Source organism: Aspergillus ochraceoroseus (assembly GCF_002846915.1).
Source record: "Aspergillus ochraceoroseus IBT 24754 chromosome Unknown P175scaffold_3, whole genome shotgun sequence".
NCBI lineage: Eukaryota > Fungi > Ascomycota > Eurotiomycetes > Eurotiales > Aspergillaceae > Aspergillus > Aspergillus ochraceoroseus.
The window spans coordinates 2,556,720-2,573,838 of NW_024468478.1; the positions used below are offsets into that span (position 1 = coordinate 2,556,720).

At 50.8% G+C, this 17,119-nt stretch overlaps 8 protein-coding genes across 8 annotated transcripts; 6 read left to right on the plus strand and 2 right to left on the minus strand.

Moving 5' to 3' along the window:
• Positions 1–923: 923 nt before the first annotated feature.
• On the minus strand, positions 924–1,615 carry P175DRAFT_0557093 (protein PET117). The gene is made up of 3 exons (XM_040900743.1): positions 1,482–1,615; positions 1,166–1,410; positions 924–1,096 (listed from the first exon to the last, which is right to left on the minus strand). The coding sequence occupies exons 1-2, from the start codon at positions 1,575–1,577 to the stop codon at positions 1,231–1,233; spliced, it is 276 nt and encodes a 91-aa protein (XP_040753559.1). The 5' UTR covers positions 1,578–1,615; the 3' UTR covers positions 924–1,096; positions 1,166–1,230.
• A 242-nt stretch (positions 1,616–1,857) lies between these two features.
• On the plus strand, positions 1,858–2,714 carry P175DRAFT_0501019 (uncharacterized protein). The gene is made up of 6 exons (XM_040897073.1): positions 1,858–1,906; positions 1,962–2,000; positions 2,059–2,092; positions 2,155–2,163; positions 2,222–2,322; positions 2,426–2,714. The coding sequence occupies exons 1-6, from the start codon at positions 1,904–1,906 to the stop codon at positions 2,597–2,599; spliced, it is 360 nt and encodes a 119-aa protein (XP_040753560.1). The 5' UTR covers positions 1,858–1,903; the 3' UTR covers positions 2,600–2,714.
• Positions 2,715–3,049: 335 nt separating this feature from the next.
• Positions 3,050–4,503, plus strand: P175DRAFT_0434593 (triglyceride lipase; the record flags this gene model as incomplete). The annotated part of the gene is made up of 7 exons (XM_040893671.1): positions 3,050–3,233; positions 3,308–3,548; positions 3,731–3,819; positions 3,868–3,906; positions 3,966–4,095; positions 4,143–4,379; positions 4,458–4,503. 7 exons carry the CDS (start codon positions 3,050–3,052, stop codon positions 4,501–4,503), a joined length of 966 nt encoding a protein of 321 aa, XP_040753561.1.
• A 789-nt stretch (positions 4,504–5,292) lies between these two features.
• On the plus strand, positions 5,293–7,364 carry P175DRAFT_0435105 (arrestin (or S-antigen), N-terminal domain protein; the record flags this gene model as incomplete). The annotated part of the gene is made up of 5 exons (XM_040893708.1): positions 5,293–5,505; positions 5,564–5,680; positions 5,736–5,948; positions 6,009–6,578; positions 6,642–7,364. The coding sequence occupies 5 exons, from the start codon at positions 5,293–5,295 to the stop codon at positions 7,362–7,364; spliced, it is 1,836 nt and encodes a 611-aa protein (XP_040753562.1).
• Positions 7,365–7,981: 617 nt separating this feature from the next.
• Positions 7,982–9,109, plus strand: P175DRAFT_0557097 (uncharacterized protein; the record flags this gene model as incomplete). Its single annotated transcript, XM_040900744.1, has 1 exon — positions 7,982–9,109. The coding sequence occupies one exon, from the start codon at positions 7,982–7,984 to the stop codon at positions 8,921–8,923; it is 942 nt and encodes a 313-aa protein (XP_040753563.1). The 3' UTR covers positions 8,924–9,109.
• A 429-nt stretch (positions 9,110–9,538) lies between these two features.
• Positions 9,539–12,150, plus strand: P175DRAFT_0435082 (uncharacterized protein; the record flags this gene model as incomplete). Its single annotated transcript, XM_040893707.1, has 2 exons — positions 9,539–9,900; positions 9,960–12,150. The coding sequence occupies 2 exons, from the start codon at positions 9,539–9,541 to the stop codon at positions 12,148–12,150; spliced, it is 2,553 nt and encodes an 850-aa protein (XP_040753564.1).
• A 1,405-nt stretch (positions 12,151–13,555) lies between these two features.
• On the plus strand, positions 13,556–15,323 carry nfr1 (putative AIF-like mitochondrial oxidoreductase (Nfrl); the record flags this gene model as incomplete). Its single annotated transcript, XM_040898398.1, has 2 exons — positions 13,556–13,778; positions 13,864–15,323. 2 exons carry the CDS (start codon positions 13,556–13,558, stop codon positions 15,321–15,323), a joined length of 1,683 nt encoding a protein of 560 aa, XP_040753565.1.
• A 410-nt stretch (positions 15,324–15,733) lies between these two features.
• Positions 15,734–17,105, minus strand: P175DRAFT_0501022 (DNA-directed RNA polymerase I subunit RPA43). The gene has a single exon (XM_040897074.1). It carries the CDS (start codon positions 17,061–17,063, stop codon positions 15,795–15,797), a length of 1,269 nt encoding a protein of 422 aa, XP_040753566.1. The 5' UTR covers positions 17,064–17,105; the 3' UTR covers positions 15,734–15,794.
• Between the last annotated feature and the right edge of the window lie 14 nt (positions 17,106–17,119).

Below are 17,119 nucleotides of genomic sequence, written 5' to 3' on the forward strand. Positions count from 1 at the left end.
CGTGCAGGGAGACAAGAATAAGAGATACGACTGTCCCAGAATCATACAGGAACCTTTCACTAAGCGTATGAGGGGTTATTCACTTGTCAATTCCCACACATCTGTCTCCCTCAGCGTCTATACCTGCTTCATAAAAATGAGGATATTCAGTCCTCGCTATATAAAGACTTGGCATTGTAGGGCTGGAGGGAATCACGTGATACGACTGGTTTTGAGATATTGGACCCAATTTTCCCGTCGAGGACAGCCGATACTAGTAAAGTATGCTAGGATTCAGTTTCCCAGCATAGTACAGGCGTGTAGTTCACGTACTCCGTATATTCGCGATCCCGTGTCAATATCAGGATCTCCGCCTGCGCGTTTTTGTGTGGACGAGGCCGGAATTGGCCCGGCCTCCGGCAATAGCCGGCCTTTTATGCTTTTCTACCAATAACCAGGGAGATCACCAAGGCTCAGGTGAATATTTGGTTGGTTCCGAGGTGCATAATGCTCCAGGTCGTTATCTATGTAGCAAGTTGTGGATTTCTGTGTGCAGTACCATATTGGTAGGTACTTGTTATCCAGGGTCCTCAAAGCAGAACATCGGTCAGGTGGTAACCTCGTATCGTTGGTGGCTGTTGCACGGCCTAGATATAAATTGGCCAGAAAGAGCAACGAGATCCCGAGTTGATGCCTGGCAGGTCTCCTTAATAGGGAGGGAGCCGGGATTTTGGCGATTATCGACAAACACATTCCCACACTCTTCAAAAAGCACGATCATCGGCTAGCGCTATAGGCGTAATAACAATGTCCACCCTAACAGCCATCGTTTAATATTCAGCCGGGGACCGGTGATGAGAGGCGTCTAGACTCCTGTCATACCGTTGCTAGAGACAGTCTGGCGCCGGTAATTAAGAAACTCGAATGGATTACCGTCACTTTCCACTGCACCTGGCGCCATCAATCATCATATTTGTGTATGCTGAACGTGCTGATAACCCCAAACGGGACAGGACTAGAGGTATCTCGAATGCAGCTATGCAAAATCCATAAAGAAAGGCGTTTGGCTGTATATAATAATGTACATAAAGTGTATATTTTACATATGTCCCCATCACTAGAAATCTCAAGTAGTTAGCGATCCTGTGTGTCAGGCATTCAGGGTTCTTGTAGCGCTCAGACTCACCAGCAGTCACATCTCTGGCGTTACAGACCGCTGAATTGAACCGTGCAATCTCACAGCCACCAATATCATGTCCCCTTATTCAGATTTGTGTCTGCTCCTCCCGATCCAACGCCATCTGTACTCGGAGAAACTTTTTGGAGCTTTCGATATTCCTCCTCTAAGGCCTTTTGCATCTCGAAATCCGCTTGTCGCTCTAATCGAACGCGCTGTTTCTCCATATCTCGCTCGACTCCTTTATGCATTGCCTAAAATATCATAGAGGTGTTTTTGTTTTAGAAAATCGCTCCTGAAACGCAGTCCGGAACTCAAAACTTACCATTTTCTCTTGTTCCTGCGCCCAGTGCACAAAGTAGACGATTCCCGCCGTACCAAGGCCCGTGGCAGCTAATGTCAGCTTAGAAGCGCGAGACATCCTGACTATAAAACCAATTGCCTCAAATTCAGAGGAATGCAGCAAGAAAGCGGGCAAGAAAACCAAAAATAAGACGAAACCCCCCCCCTCAAGTAACAAACTTGAGACCATGTTGGAGGTGATGGGCGGGTTATCGATGATAGCGGTGAGAACTGGCAGAATCCCCGACCGCCCCGGAGTCGGGCCATTTGTGCTGTCGGGGAGATTAAGCTAGACGCCGCATCACGAGCATCACTCTTCATATCTTGATATATTCTCTCCTAAGGCGTTTAAAGCCTTGATTTTTCGTTAATTGTGTGTTGATAGAAAGCTGATCATAAGCGAAAATGGTGAGTTTGTTGCGTCTCGAGCCGCTGCGATGACAGAGATACTAACCCCTCATAGTCGGCTCAGAACTCTGCGGGCATTCAGACCCTTCTCGATGTATGTTCACTAAGATGGGATTATGTGGGTTGTATAGAATTGACTGTGTGTTTGGTAGGCCGAGAGGGAGGCTCAGAAGATCGTTCAACAAGGTATGTTCGCCTGCTGGAGCCGTAGCTTGAAGTGTATGTGCTGACGTGTCGCATTTCATTAGCCAGAGAATGTACGAGACCAATATCCTTTCGCTCGCTATTTGTTCGTTTCTAATGGTAATTGGATAGATCGCACCAAGCGCATAAGGGACGCAAAGTCAGAGGCGCAAAAGGAGATCGAAGACTACAGAAAGCAGAAGGAGGAAGAGTTCAAGAAATTCGAGGCCGAGGTGAGAGGGTTTGGATTTTTTTTTTTCTTCAATTAGATTATTGAAGAGACAGCGCTTGCCTTTAAGGATGGAAAAGCTAATACGATGTCTTTCTCTATATTAGCACTCAAGTGGCTACAAGAAGGCCGAAGAGGAAGCGAACAAGGAAGCCGAGGTGAAACTTGAGGAAATCAAGAAGTCCGGGAAAGCAAAGGGCCCCAAGGTGGTTGAGGATCTGATTCATGCGCTGGTTGATGTGAAGCCTGAGGCGTCAGAGAAGATTATTGTCAAGGCATAGAAGGCTGGCTGCTCGTTGATCGGCCGGTAGGGATGAAGACAGTCAGTTGCTTTTCTTCTTTGAAACCTGTGAATAGAGTATTTTGCTCCAGAATTGAGTGTGATATACACCTATGCCCATTTCATGCTTCCACAAGCGGGTTCCTCTATTTGTTAAGATGCGCCAGAAGCCATATCCACAAAGGATCTGCGATCGAATTTTCACACTTGAGTATAGATAGGTAGCTGTCAAGCCTTGTGATTCTTAGAAAAGTAGCTTAGTCGTTAATTTAATATGGTAGTTGGAAGCACCTTCACATGGCATACATGCAGTTTCAGCCTCAGGCAGAAATCCTATATGGCCCTTGCGTCACCACGATAGGCTGCCGGAGCATGGACATTTCGCATCCAGGAACTCTTCCTTCGCAAACACAAACCGTAAACTATGGGACTCGATCTCATCTGCATACGCATGACAAAAAATTTCAAGTCTGCATGCTATCGCTATCCTGCGTCTAAAGCCTCTCGATTCTGCGGTTCGCCGCGAGGTTTCCACTCGTCGCATAAGCGCAATTCACACGCGTCGACTGATCCTCGTCTAGATGGCCTAGGCAAAGTCATCAAGGACGAATACGCAGTAATAAGAGATCACTATGGTCAGTCTGCTTCTCTGCTTCAATCAATTGAAACAACAAGATTCCCGAACCATGTTAATTCAGATGATAAAAAGATTGCCCCAAGTACCCTATAGTTCTCGCGCATGGACTACTAGGATTCGATGAGCTACGTCTTGCTGGGCCCTTTCTCCCTGGGGTTCAGTACTGGCGAGGGATCAAAGATGCACTGTCGATGAAAGGAATCAAAGTTATCACAGCAACCGTGCCACCTTCAGCTTCGATTGAGATGCGTGCGGCACAGCTAGCAAATGATATTGCGCTCGGCGCGCGCGGAAAGAATGTAAATATAATTGCGTACGTTTATATGTCGTTTTTCTTAATGAGCTCTCCTTCCTAATGATATGGTGCAGACATAGCATGGTAGGCACCCATTGACTGTATCTGGTGATAAGGGTGCAGATACTCACGATGCCCGACAGGGGTAAGATTTCGTCATACTAGGTCTCACTTTGCTATTGGATTAATGGATGCTTAAGTGGTCTTGACGCCCGGTATATGATCATGCATTTGAAGCCGAAGGATTTCACAGTGTCCTCTTTGACCACCATAGCGACTCCACACCGAGGTTCGTTCCTGGATTTACTTTGGGAATTGTTGCTAAGTCACTTCGCAGGGTCCGCGGTGGCAGACTATGTCATTGAACAGATCGGTGGTAAGATTCTAACATTCTCTCACACTTAAGTTTAATATCTGAAGGACCCGTAATCCCAGACGATCGCCTGGCGCAAATATACTACGCTCTTGACCGGCTCAAGGTCGAAACTGGGGCCTTTTCCCAGCTGACACGCAAATACATGGAACAGACGTTCAACCCAAGCACGCCAGACATTGATGATGTCCGGTAAGTGTTCCTCTCGAGACCGGTACGTAAAACTGAGTTGAATCCAGGTACTTTTCCTATGGGGCGGCAATGCAGCCAAGCTTTTGGTCTGTCTTCCGCCTGTCCCACCGTCTCCTCGAACAAATCGAAGGGCATAACGACGGGCTTGTCAGTGTAGCCAGCAGCAAGTGGGGAGGAGCGGATGGCTACAAGGGTACACTCATGGGTGTGAGCCACTTGGACCTCATCAATTGGAGCAACCGCCTGAAGTGGCTTGTTGGTGAGATCACTGGGAACCGACCAAAGTGAGTTTTAGATAGTTGGGCAAGTCACAGCATTGTTGTGAGCTCTCCCTTGGCTAACATGAGACAACCCCCCTGTAGGTTCAATGCGGTTGCATTCTATTTAGATATTGCAGGTACGCGCTGAGCGATCTAGGGACTTGACAGTTTTGACGAACTCGACTAATGAACTCCCAGACATGCTTGCCAGGGAAGGGCTTTAAGTTTAGAATCTTGATGCCTAGAAAGTCCACAGGGGCGCGATTTGGGCCATGTACATATTAGGCAGTTGACAGCGCCTATCGGAACCGAGTTAACCAACGAACTACCCACTCTCTTTTTTATTGCAAAGCCAGAGAGAGTCTCGATTGTGATTTGAGTGACCAGGACAAGTGGCGGTGCAGCTCTGACACCAAGGAATGACCGGAGTGGCTTAGCTTTTGGTAGATTTAGAAGCAGTAGAAGGCAACCAGAATTCCCCTAAATAGGTTGAATTGGAACAGAACAAAACTCATTGAGTATAAGTCACGTCTATACTCTCGGAAAATAAAACCAATCTTTGGGTCGTCTTTTATTCCAGTTCATCCCGTGTGGGATCATTCCATCCCTCATCCATTGCCTCCCGAGTCCACCGAGATCTTGCAGTTCTGCTGCCCCACGCTCACCTTAGCTCACAACGTCATTTTCTCTTCTACTACGATTGTTTTATTCTTACTATCTTCACCCTCTCCGTAGTCCATGCCAATTTCCCCTCCTTTTCTCTCTCTCTCTTCTCTTCTCTTCTCTTCTTGCTGGCTCCATCTTAATTCTTCCACATTGTCTGTAGTCGAGTATCGGGGAGTCTTCGTCAGCGCTTTTGAAGTCGCAATTCATTGTGTTTCGCAACCGACACCGTTTTGGTCGTCACCTTTTTCCCGTGTAATCGGGAGAGCTCGCCATGTCTGTGACCATCTATCTGGATCGTCCCCACACCCATTTCACCAACCTCGACTTTATCACTGGCAAGGTAGTCGTCAATCTACACACAGAAACGTCGGTAGCAGGGATACAGGTCAAACTAGAAGGAGAAAGTCGCACGCGACTGGCTGGGGCGCGGTATCCGCACAATGAACAGTCCGACAAGAAACGCACGGAGCTCGAGGTCCACAAGGTACGGCTTCCTGCCTCTTCTTACCGAGCAAGGATTATTCTGTATTGATGCAAGGCAGCTTTTGTATAAAGTGACGGACCTCTTTCCTGATCCTGCAATGCTGAGGAGTCAGACGTCTCCGGCATCTTCCTGGACTTTTGCCCCGGGACGATATGAGTATCCCTTCCAATTCAAGGTAAATCTAACCCGTCGCGATCATCTTCTGCGATTGTTCAATTAATTCTATCTAGTTTCCCTTCAATAATGCATGCAGTCTACATAACAGTATGCTCACCAATTTAAATATCAGTGGGCTCAAGGTGGAGATGGCGAAACAAACCACCCGCCATGTGAAGAAGACGCTTCCTCCATCTTTAAGCGGCTTTCCTGGTGAAGCGGAGATCAAATACTATGTGAAAGCCACTGTCATCCGTCCACAATTCTACAAGGAAAACCTCAGAGCGGTAAGAACATGGGTGATGTTGAAGAGTGTCCAGTTCAAATGACTAATTCGCCGGTTTCAGATTAACAACCTAACCTTCCTCCCCATTGAACCACCACGGACAGGAAATCCCAACGAAGAGACCTATGCAAGACGCCAACATCGATTCTCGAGCGGCCTAGCTCCATCTCCAAAATCGCTATTCCAGAAAAGATCAACTCCGTCTCTTCGCGATGCGGGGGAAAAATCCCTTCGCGTCGCTGCCGACCTCAGACTTCCGAACCCGACCATTCTCACGTGCAATGAACCCATCCCAATGCGCGTTCTTGTCAGTAAATTGTCTGAATCGTACGAGACGGTTTTCTTACAGATGCTCCAAATCGAACTCATCTCTTACACCCACATCTTGGCTCAAGATCTGCAACGAACAGAAAGTGGCACATGGGTCCTATTTAGTCGGAGCAATATGGGCATTCCGCTTGGCAGAGGCGGCGATCCCGCAGGCAGTGAATGGACACTCGATGAGAAAATGTGGAATCGCATACCTTTGCCCAGCTCTGTTGCCCCGTCCTTCCAGACTTGCAATATTTCTCGAACCTACGAACTCGAAATACGCGTCGGTTTGGCGCATGGCACGGTTGGAAAGCTAAAGGTACGTCACTCATATTCTGTACATATACACTGGTCCCAAAATCGAGCTAATCATTTAAAACAGCCTCAGCTCATCGTCATCCCGTTACGGGTACCCGCCAAGGTCTATTCTGGAATCACTCCACCTCAAGCCCTACTAGACGCAATGGCCACCAACACACAGCGCGCACCAACATTCCCTGCACCTGCACCCAACCGGCCCCAGGATAATGCTTCTGAACGGCCCCCTATGCCTCCCAGACCGGCGGCTCCCCCAGCTGATGGATCCGATGAAGGTTATGATGACGCCCCTCCAAGTTACGAAGACGCCATGGCTGAAAGTCTGAGTCCTGTGGATGGCCCTCGTCGCGAGTATAACCCACCAGATGCCTCCTTCTCCTCCTCCTCCTCCTCCTCTTCCTCCTCCACCACCAGAACTACGGTTGAACCTGGAGCTGATCCGAAGTCATCAGTTGACAACGACCCTGCTAAGTTGTCGACGATATACGGCAACTGTGAGGCCAACTCGTCTTCCGAATCATTTGACATGCTTCCCTCGACCCCTCCTGAATCCCGATGCGGATCACCCCCGACATCCCCAGTCGCCCGACAGCAGAGTGTTCTCAAAATCCACAAGGCTCCGCTCCTGGACGAGGAAAGCCCCCCGCAGTACGAACTAGTCGCAGAGGATCACCGACCCACTTCCCAAGAACAGGAAACGCAACAGCCACCCCGACCAGAATTCCGGCCTATGAATCTCGGAGTCCCAAGTAGGAAACCAGTTCCTAGTCCGAACCGGACCACCTAATATGCCACCGAAGACATGACATGACATGATGGCGATTCTTTTTTTCATTCTTTTTTCTTTTTTTTGGGGGGGGGGGGTTCCTTCTAGCCAAGATAGTAGGGAGGAATCTATGGGACATTCTCGTAGAATGCATATATCGGGAGTTTCGGGGTTTAGAGCATTGGTTGATACCAGTTCATATTCGAGTCGGGTGGGAAATAGTTGTAATATTTCTTCCTACTCTACACCTAATCAGAGTAAGTCGGTAGGGCTATTGATATCCAGAATTTGGCTGTCGATGCCTTGCGATATCAGGCTTCTCCGTCACAAGCTACATCGATTGAAATATTTCCTTTGGGAAGGGATCAAAGCTATATTAATTACTTCATAATTTGAGAGAATTGCTCAAGAGTGTAAGAATCGAACCCAGGGATTAAGGTCCGGAATCAAATCCTATAGTGTACCTGGAGATACAATATCTTGAGAAGGTTAAATTTAGTTGAGAACTATCCCGAATGGTGATCAAATAATGATGACTGGGTGACAATTACTCCGAGGTATAATTTTTCTTTCTTCTTTACTACTTCCTCTTACACAGTTCAAACTATAGACTCCTTTCAAGCTGAGAAAACTCCAATATGGACATCTGTTGGCTCCTCCCTTCCTTCGCCCTAGAGGTCTTTTTCTTCATCTTATTGCTTTCGGAGAGGAATCTTTCAGTATTCTTCAGGATGTTCCGATCTCTGCTGTGCATCCTCGCCGTCGAAAAACTTCTTATACACTACGAAAGGTTCAAAGACGAGTGGAGAACAGCATCTCAAAAAGTCTTCGATATCACAGAGCTTCTCGAAGCCATCCTCCTCGAAACTGACATGCGCACCTTGCTGACGTCGGCGCAGCGAGTCTCCCGTCGCTGGCACGCTCTCATCCAGGACTCCAGCGCCCTCCAGATGATGCTATTCTTCCGACCAGCGCAGGCAAAAGGCGCCTGGGAAAGCCAACGGCGGAAAACCAACCCACTTATCAAGGAATTTCTCTGGGATGGCCTCTTTAGAAGGCAGCCCACCCGTTATTACGGCGAGCTGATGAGGGATTTCTCGCGGATGCACGCAAAAACGGAGAGAATGTATTTGCGAAAGCAAGCAAGCTGGAAACGCATGCTACTGCATCAACCACCGACGGTTCGGCTCGGGTTTGTTGAAACAAACAACCCGCATTTCCCCAATGGTAACGCGCTGGTATTTTCCCAAGTCAAGCTGACTCCCGAGAATGACGGCGACTTTGTTCGGCTGGACACTCTTTACAGGGGCATCAAAAGAGGGCTCCTCTGGCCTGAACTGGAGCCTTTGATGTTTCGTCCCATTCCCATAACCCAGGTATTATTGAGAAGAGAGCAGAGAGATATCTTGTCATCGAAATACCTGGTTGAGAATGATGTTGTGTTTCTTGTGGATCGATATGATCCGTTGAGAGAAGAGAGGGCTGCACCTTCAGGCCAGCATGAACAGTTCCAATGCTGGATAAACACCCTGGGGCCTTCTCAAGTTGTCAGGAAACCCAGCTGGGAGTTGTTTTTCTGAAAACCGTTTGTAGAGTACATCGGTAGCCAGCCTTCGAGTAGCCAGCATTCGAGTAGCCAGCATTCGAGTAGCCAGCATCCCCACAATAAGCTCCCTCCTCCCGAACAGGGTAACCCCCAAATCTCACCATGAATGAACCGTGTAGAATAGAAAAAGAAAAGTGAAGAAATCCCAAACTAAGATACGAAGAGTCCAGTGGGAGGGCGTTGGGTGGGGTGCCTCAGGCGCAGATCAAAACAACCCCGAGCGGTGAGACGAAGAGACTCGTTCTTCTTCTTCTTCTTCTTCTTCTTCTTCTTCTTCTGCTTTTTTCCCCGGCTGCTGCTTTTTCTTCCCACCTCAGCCATGGCTGCTTCTTTCAATTCATAGCAATTTCTTTAGCGGGTTCGTTTCGTCTTTCGGGTTTGGCGTTTCTTCTGCTTTTTCTCTCGTATTTTCGCAAATCCTCTGTGCTGCACCCGTTTCCTACGCTCCCAACGGAAAATCTCGAGTTCTCTATTAAGCGTCTCCTCTCCCGCCTCGCATATACGCTTTGAGCTTTTTTTGTCGATCGTATAGTGTGTGTTCGGATTCTGCCTCCAATAACGGGGAGAGAACTGGGCCGAGGCTCGGACAATGCGTCTCCATCTCACCATCCAGCGTCACGGTCTGCCCGTGACGCGCATTCTTTGGACTACGTCACCGCCGTCTCTATTCGGACACAATCTTCCGAGCCCCTCATCGCTGATACCTGCGGCTTCATCCGCTATTACTTCATCGCGTGTTCCGAATGCACTGTATTCGAATGAAGGCTACACGGTTGCGCAGCTGCTGGAGGATGTGAACGAAGTTATCCCGCTGGAGACGGAACCTCGCTTGTTTGATCATGAATCGAGTGGACAGTGGGGTTTGGAGGATTATGTGGTCGAGGTGGGCGGCTCGGAGTGCTTGCATTTTATGGAAGTACAAGGTTTGCTCCGAGATGGGGATGAGGTTCTGTGAGCATACTCCAACCGTCGTTGCCGTCTTTGACGTTACTGACCCCGAGTTTACAAAGAATTCGAGCTCTGCAAATCTCCGACCTCCGAGCGAGACGACTCTCTGGTCGTCACCAAATCTCGACTGACGGCAAGCACCTAATCGATGGGGTTCCATTTGGGAAGCCGTTCTTGAAGAGGCCGACCGCATCACGCCCAGCTATTGCGATTCCACCAAGAAAGAAGAGACGTGCGACACTTGCACTTTGGGGTAACAGGAGTAATTACGAGGAAGAGGACACCGAGTGGGCTCCTACTCATATCGGCTCCCAAAAAGAGCTTTCCATTCTCAAGCCCGAGGCTGAACTTGGGGACGCGTATGAGAATGCATACCAGGATGACTACGAGGATTATCATGAACAGGACGACGGCGATGGAACTGTCATTCGTCACACTATCGACCAAGCTTCGGAGACCGATGAAGGATCGGATCTTGAAGTCGAGGATCTTACGCAGGAGCTCCAAGACCTCAAGAAAGACATGGATATTCCGGTCGTACCCGAGTTAGAGAAGGCCCATGTTGAAGAGACCGTGCCGAGAAAGAGCTCCATTGCTCGCCACTTTGCGACAAGACTATCTGACGGCGCTTTATCGCGAAGGGATTCAAAGGTCGTTAGATTCGATCAAGAGAAGCAGCATGAGCCATCCGCTACAAAAGCTGAAGCTTCGACTGTTGTGTGTGAGTCGACTTCAAAGAAATCTGCGCATTCTATTTCCAGTCCAAGTAACAGCAGTTCGTCCGTAAGCGACTCCAGTGAGTCGGATTCGCAATATGACTCGTCATCGGATGAGTCTGACGCTGAGTCTGACTCGGTCTCCTCTGAATCTGACTCGGAATCAAGTTCTGAGTCGGAGGAGGAGTCAACATCAGATAGCTCTTCATCAGAGTCGGAGGACGAGTTCGAAGACTTTAACGCCACTAGCGCTGTTCAAAAGCTAGCCACCAAGGTTAATCCGCCAGGGGAGGGTTCTCTCAGAACAAAGAAAAGTAATCAGCGGACTAAGCTTCGAAGACGGCTTGCAAAACTCAAAGAACTCGGAATTCTAGGCAAGCAAGCCGACTTTGCTTCTCTCCGAAAGTGGGAGGAAGAGCACGGTAACTCTTTCTATATCCCGGAGACAAGGGCTGCAATTAAGAAGCAAGAGCAGGAAGAATTTGAAGCGAAACGGCAGAAGCTACTCCGTGAGCTTGAATCAGGAGGCATTGATATCTCTGCTATCTCTGAACAAGAGAACCTTACTCCAGAAGTTGACTTTGAAAACACCCTAGGACAACCTGAGGATGAGGTTTATGAGACTGCCAATGACGCCACTGAGATCAGCCCTCAGGTCGAACACCGACGTACACTGGATGTTGCCAGCACCCGACGGTTACTTTTTGGCTCCCTGGGTGTGAGGACTCCATGTTCGAAAGAGGAGGAGGAAGCCACTCGAAAAAAATTGGCTGGAAAGGCTCAGAAATTCGTCCCTCCGCAAGCCGCGCCGGAAGATACCGTAGAGCACGTCGAGGGCGAGCTCGAAGTGGACTGGCGTGACAAATTAACCCTGGGAGCTACTGAGTGTCTTTATGATGACATCGAACTCAGCACTCCGCCTTTCCCATTCGAACAGCATTGGGATGCGGAAGCCGGAAACATCATAAGGCAGCGAAATGGTCGGAACAGGAAAAGAAAGAGAAGGCAACAGCTTCAGGTATATGAGGAGGAATATAATGAGGGTGAAAGCTACCTCGAGGATAGCATGCAGCTTAATTACGATGATGTCGAGGAGCCTGCGGCGGCCCAAACCAATGGCAAAGAATCCGAGGATGCTCTCCCTCCTTTACCCAGCGACCCAAGTGCTCTCCCGAACCTCACTGGAAGTGAGGCAAAGCCAGGCTTGGTATTTGCATTCAAGCAATTAGATGTGTCGAAAGCCACGAATTGGCAACCGGTGGTATCTGAATATCGAGTGGCTGTGATCAGTGAGGTCTTTAATGATAACATTTTGAGTATCCAGCTCGCTGAACCATACCGACGGCAACCTAAGGATACGGACGAAGAGGAGGGCCCGTTTCAATACAGCGGATTTGAGATGCCGGGCTTCGATGACCAGGGGGAAGATGACGGATTTCGGGAAGTGCCGTTTGACGATCTCATTGACCCGAAGCTTCTCCGCGCTGCACAGGCAGATAACGGAGGGGAGATGAACGCCACCAAGTCAGTAAATTAATTTTTCTTTTGCGTTCCTCGAGATGTCTGGCTCCAAGCGCTCACCCGACCAAGCTCTCCCGCAGTCGAAGAACCAATCGACCCTACAGCCGTCGGTGGTGGGCGCGAGGACCAGCAACTGCTAGGGGGCCCAATTCAACGCCCTAGCTGTCCTGAGTGCGCCTCGAATGTGCTTGACAAAGATGCCAGTCCTATTAGATCGCCACAATTTGAAGGGTTTGACTTTGTCCCCAACGGGTCCAACCCTTCCTCAAATGCTACCTCTACTTCAATCACAAGTCCAAAGGCAGAGATGCCAGAAAATTCGTCTCCGAAGGAGGAGAAAGAGCGCTCACTTTCTACATGCCCTCCCAATGCCGTCAAACCTAATGATAACTCGGGATCAGGTTTGACGGACCAGTTGCAGGCGCCCAGCAGTCCCAGCAGTATTGTATCCTTACACCGCTTACTGAATGAATTTATTGGCCGACATCCATCCCCTCCGGTAAATGAAACAACAAGCATTTCTTCCGTAAATCAAAGAGAGAGCAGTCCTGCCCGCCCATCTTCACAAGAATCGATCGTTCCCAACCCTTTTTACAAGATCGATAAAGCTCATGAGGAGCGTCAACGTGAGGCACAAGGTTCTTCACACAGTGGCCTGAGGCAGCCATCGTCCTCTTCACGGCCGCACAAGTCAACGAAGGCGGATCGGGAGTCTCCCTCCTCGGCACAAGATACCTCACTGGCCAATATGGTTCAGGGTAGCATTCGGCAGGAAACAAAAGGTGAAGTTCTGGAACCTCAGGGGCCCAGTGCACCCCAGATGTCAGACTTTATCGTCGACCTGACCCAATCCAGTCCTTTAGTTTCCCCTAGTGGGAGTGACGAAGACTATGCAAAATCCCATCGACTTGCGCGGGGATCAGCCACGAAGAATATTCCTAGCACACGGCGCAAAACCAGGCAGTCGTCTTCTCAGACGGGGATGCACAAGCGGCAGGGGACACAAGCAACAGTATCCCCTCTACGGAAGTCACGAAGACGCAAATCATAGTCTGTTTTATTTGTATTTGTTTATATTCTCCCTCTTTTCTTTTCCAATGTACATACATGACCTTTAGAAATAATAGTGAACTAGTTAGTTAACTAGTTAGTACTTGATAGTGTGACAAAACATCAACGCCAATTGGCCGAAATAGACAACACCACAACGTCATCGTAACTGCAGACATCATATCATATAAGCCACAACTGATGAAACAAACTACTGCCCCTCTCCCGTCCTGTCTGTGCCTCGGGTAGAAGTACTAGAATCATTCCGTGGGCTTGTTTCTATTGAGAGCGGGGCAGCATCCCACCCCTATCTCTCTCACCTTCACTGTCACTTTCCCCCTTCTCGTCGTCGTCTTTTTCCTCCTGCTACCATGGCTCAGGAATACAAACTCAAAGATATTACCTCCCTTGGGGGCATCAAAGGCCTGGAGAAGGTCGAGTGCGAGGTAGAGGGTGTACAGGACGGCAAGGTGCTGCTTGTGAAGTCGGACGGCAAAGTACACGCCATCAGCCCGAGATGTACTCATTATGGTGCTCCATTGAAACTGGGTGTTGTTTCTCCCGAGGGCAGGATCACTTGTCCGTGGCATGGAGGTACGCATGCATCGTGTTCATGTTGAATTGTGGCTGTGTAGTCGAGGAGGAGGGCTGGGGTGCTGATTCATGTGGCTTCTTCTAGCTTGCTTCAATATCACGACTGGAGACGTGGAAGATGCCCCGGCCCCCGCAGCCCTGAATACATTCGAGCTTGTCGAGAGAGACGGAGCCGTGTATATTATTGGCGAAGAGGCAGCCATCAAAGCCGGCCAACGGCCCACCGACATCCAGTGCAGCGCTGACGGCGGCGGCGGCCTCGTCATCGTAGGCGGCGGCTCCGGCGCCCTGGGTGTTCTCCTCTCCATTCGAGACCTGAAATACCAGGGCCCCATTACGCTCATCACGCGCGAACCAAATCTAATCATCGATCGCCCGAAGCTCTCCAAGGCCCTGATCCCTGACGCCGAGAAGCTCCTCCTCCGCCCCGCGCACTGGTACCGCGATGCAGGCATCGAGACCGTCACGGACGAAGTCACCTCCGTCGACTTCGCCCAGAAGACCGTCGCCACGCGCTCCGGAAAGTCCTACCCCTACACCAAGCTCGTCCTCGCGACGGGCGGCGTCCCGCGCACGCTCCCGCTCGAGGGCTTCCAAGTCCTCGAGAACATCTTCACCCTCCGCACCGTCGCCGACGTCCAGGACATCCTCGCCGCCATCGGCACAAACAAACAGAAGAGGATCGTCGTCATCGGCTCCTCCTTCATCGGCATGGAAGTCGGCAACGCCCTCGCCAAAGACAACCACGTCACCATCGTCGGCCAGGAGCAAGCGCCGCTGCAACGCGTCATGGGCCTCGACGTCGGCCGCATCTTCCAACGCAATCTCGAAACCGCCGCCGGCGTGACCTTCCGGCTCGCCGCCCCGGCCGTCGCAAGGGCAACGCCCTCCCCCGACGACCCCCGCAAAGTCGGCGCCGTGCACCTGCGCGACGGCACCCTCCTCCCAGCCGACCTGGTCATTCTGGGCGTCGGCGTCCGCCCCGCAACAGACTACCTCCACGGGAACCCCGCGGTCTCGCTTGAACTCGACGGCTCCATCAGAACCAACGAGCACTTCGCCGTCCCAGGCTTGCACGACGACGTCTTCGCCGTCGGCGACATCGCGACTTATCCCTACCACGGGCCCGGCGCGGCCCCGCACACGGGCTCCCTCGTCCGCATCGAACACTGGAACGTTGCCCAGAACGCTGGCCGGGCGGTTTCCCGCGCCATCGTGCATACTCTCAACCGCTCCTCCTCCTCCTCCTCTTTGCAAACACTCAAACCCAAGACCTTCATCCCCGTGTTCTGGTCTGCGCTCGGTGCGCAGCTCCGGTATTGCGGCAGCACCGCGAACGGATGGGACGATGTGCTTCTCCAGGGAGAGCCGGACAACGCCAAGTTCGTGGCGTATTACTGTCGGGGCGAGACGGTGGTGGCTGTTGCAACGATGGGCATGGATCCCGTGATGGTGAAGAGTGCAGAGCTGATGCGGAAACACAATATGTTGACCAAGACGCAGATCCAGAGTGGATGTGATGTTTTGAGCGTTGGGGTTTTCTGAAGCTGGAAGGCTTTTAATATTTTCTGCTCCCCCCCTCCCACCTCTCTCCCCGGGCCCTCTTGGTGTTCTCGTTCTTGTCCTCGTCTCGTTCTCGTCTCTTTGCTGTGTTTCTATTTAGGCATGCCCGTGTGGCATGTCATGTCGGGGTGGACCTAGGTCCGTACCTTACCTATAGTTAGTATAGTAGGCGCTTACTGGAGGGAATACATTAGCTTAATTAAACTGCACTCGAGGTTCATTCACAACTCTTATGTACTCAAAGTTAGAGAATCAGCAGTGGTAACGAAAACATTTTAACTCTCCTAACGCCGGGCATGATAATAACAACAACAAAGTATGTGAACATGAAACATGAAAAGAGAAAACATTTTGTCCGTCTATTCACGTGTTCTCGACAAGAAATCGATCAAAAAAAAAAAAAAAAAACAGAACAGAACAGGTACAATATAATATGGAAAGAGAGAAAGAAAGTTACTGCAATCTAGAAGGCTTCGACTTTGGCTTCTTACTCGGTGTCTCCATCATCTCGCTCTCCAATGCAATGGCCCCCGACATGGCGGTTTGCGCCGGCTTCCGCACAACACTAGACGGCACCAGGACTCCGTTGCGCTCGCCGTCGACGACCTTGGCCTCGTCTTCCGGTGAGAGCATAGTTCCCTCGATGCTCAGGAACCCACGGTCACGCTCAGTGCCGGGGATGACGTCGATATCGACGACGCGGAATTTGACCGTGCCGCGCACCCGGTGCCCAGAGACAGACTGGAAGTAGCCTTCCACGGCGTCGTCGCTGGCCGCTTCGCCATCGGCGCCCACGTCTGCGGCCAGGGTATCTGAAAAGGGATTCGCGTCGGAAGCCAGCGTCACGGGGTTAAAGTGTTCCTTGGCCGGGTCGAAAGCAGGAGAAGGGTTCTCATCGCTGTCGTCATCGGATGTTGTTGTTGTTGTAGTTGTAGTTGTAGTTGTTGTAGTTGTTGTTGCAGCTGCGGAGGAAGAAGCGTTATTACTGTTGCGGCCGCTTGCTGCTGCTTCGTCTTCCTCTTCGCCTGGCGGAACCCATTTCCAGTCGGAAGGGAGGCGCTTGCGTTCGATGCCTACGGAGAAGAGGTTCAGGACGACAGCGCCCAAGAAGCCCTCGGATTGCACGTTGACCCATCCCTCGAGGATCTGCCCGCGCTGGGGGCGGAATACCAGGAAGGTCGCTGTGAGGTAGACATACATGACGCCGTATTCGCCCGCCGTGGTTGCGAGAGTCAGCGGTTGTGGGTTAGGGTCTGCGGGGCCGGATACGGATGACACCGTTGGTGGGGAGCTGGAGATTGACGCATTCGAGTAGGCCAGGACAATTCCCTGGAGGGGAGGGTAGTAGGTAAGCAGGAGGGGCGAGAGATGTTCCGCCAGCAGCGAGGCCAGAGCATGCGTGGGGGAAATGGAGATGGGCGAAAGAGGCAGGTAGAGCGTTGCGGTGGTCAGAGAGTATGGGGAGTCGCTGGAAGGGCTAGAAGAGCCGGAAGACACCGCTGTTGCTGCTTGCGGTGCGGTATTGGATTGGCTCTTGGAAGACTTGTCCTTCTTTTTGCTCTTCTTGTCGCTACCATCGGCCGTTTCGTGCTTGCGCTTCTTTTTCGAGGGAGAGGCCGAAGATTCGTCCTTGTGCTTGTGTTTGCGCTTGCGTTCCTTTTCGGACTCCACTAGGCCCGTAGACACGGGATTGGAGTCGATTTCCATCGCATCGACAGCCATTGTCTCTGAAAACGGAAGGGGAGAATGGCGAACTGGCTGAGGTCGAGTCGGCGAAC

What these genes read in the sequence shown, in the direction of transcription:
- P175DRAFT_0557093 (XM_040900743.1), bottom strand. Translation starts at nt 1,577, where the DNA reads ATGTCTCGCGCTTCTAAGCTGACATTAGCTGCCACGGGCCTTGGTACG. An exon ending in CGCAGGAACAAGAGAAAATG is followed by an intron (nt 1,411 to 1,481) that starts GTAAGTTTTGAG and finishes ATGATATTTTAG; the next exon opens with GCAATGCATAAAGGAGTCGA.
- P175DRAFT_0501019 (XM_040897073.1), top strand. An exon ending in GCATTCAGACCCTTCTCGAT is followed by an intron (nt 2,001 to 2,058) that starts GTATGTTCACTA and finishes TGTGTTTGGTAG; the next exon opens with GCCGAGAGGGAGGCTCAGAA. An exon ending in TCAAGAAATTCGAGGCCGAG is followed by an intron (nt 2,323 to 2,425) that starts GTGAGAGGGTTT and finishes TCTCTATATTAG; the next exon opens with CACTCAAGTGGCTACAAGAA.
- P175DRAFT_0501022 (XM_040897074.1), bottom strand. Translation starts at nt 17,063, where the DNA reads ATGGCTGTCGATGCGATGGAAATCGACTCCAATCCCGTGTCTACGGGC.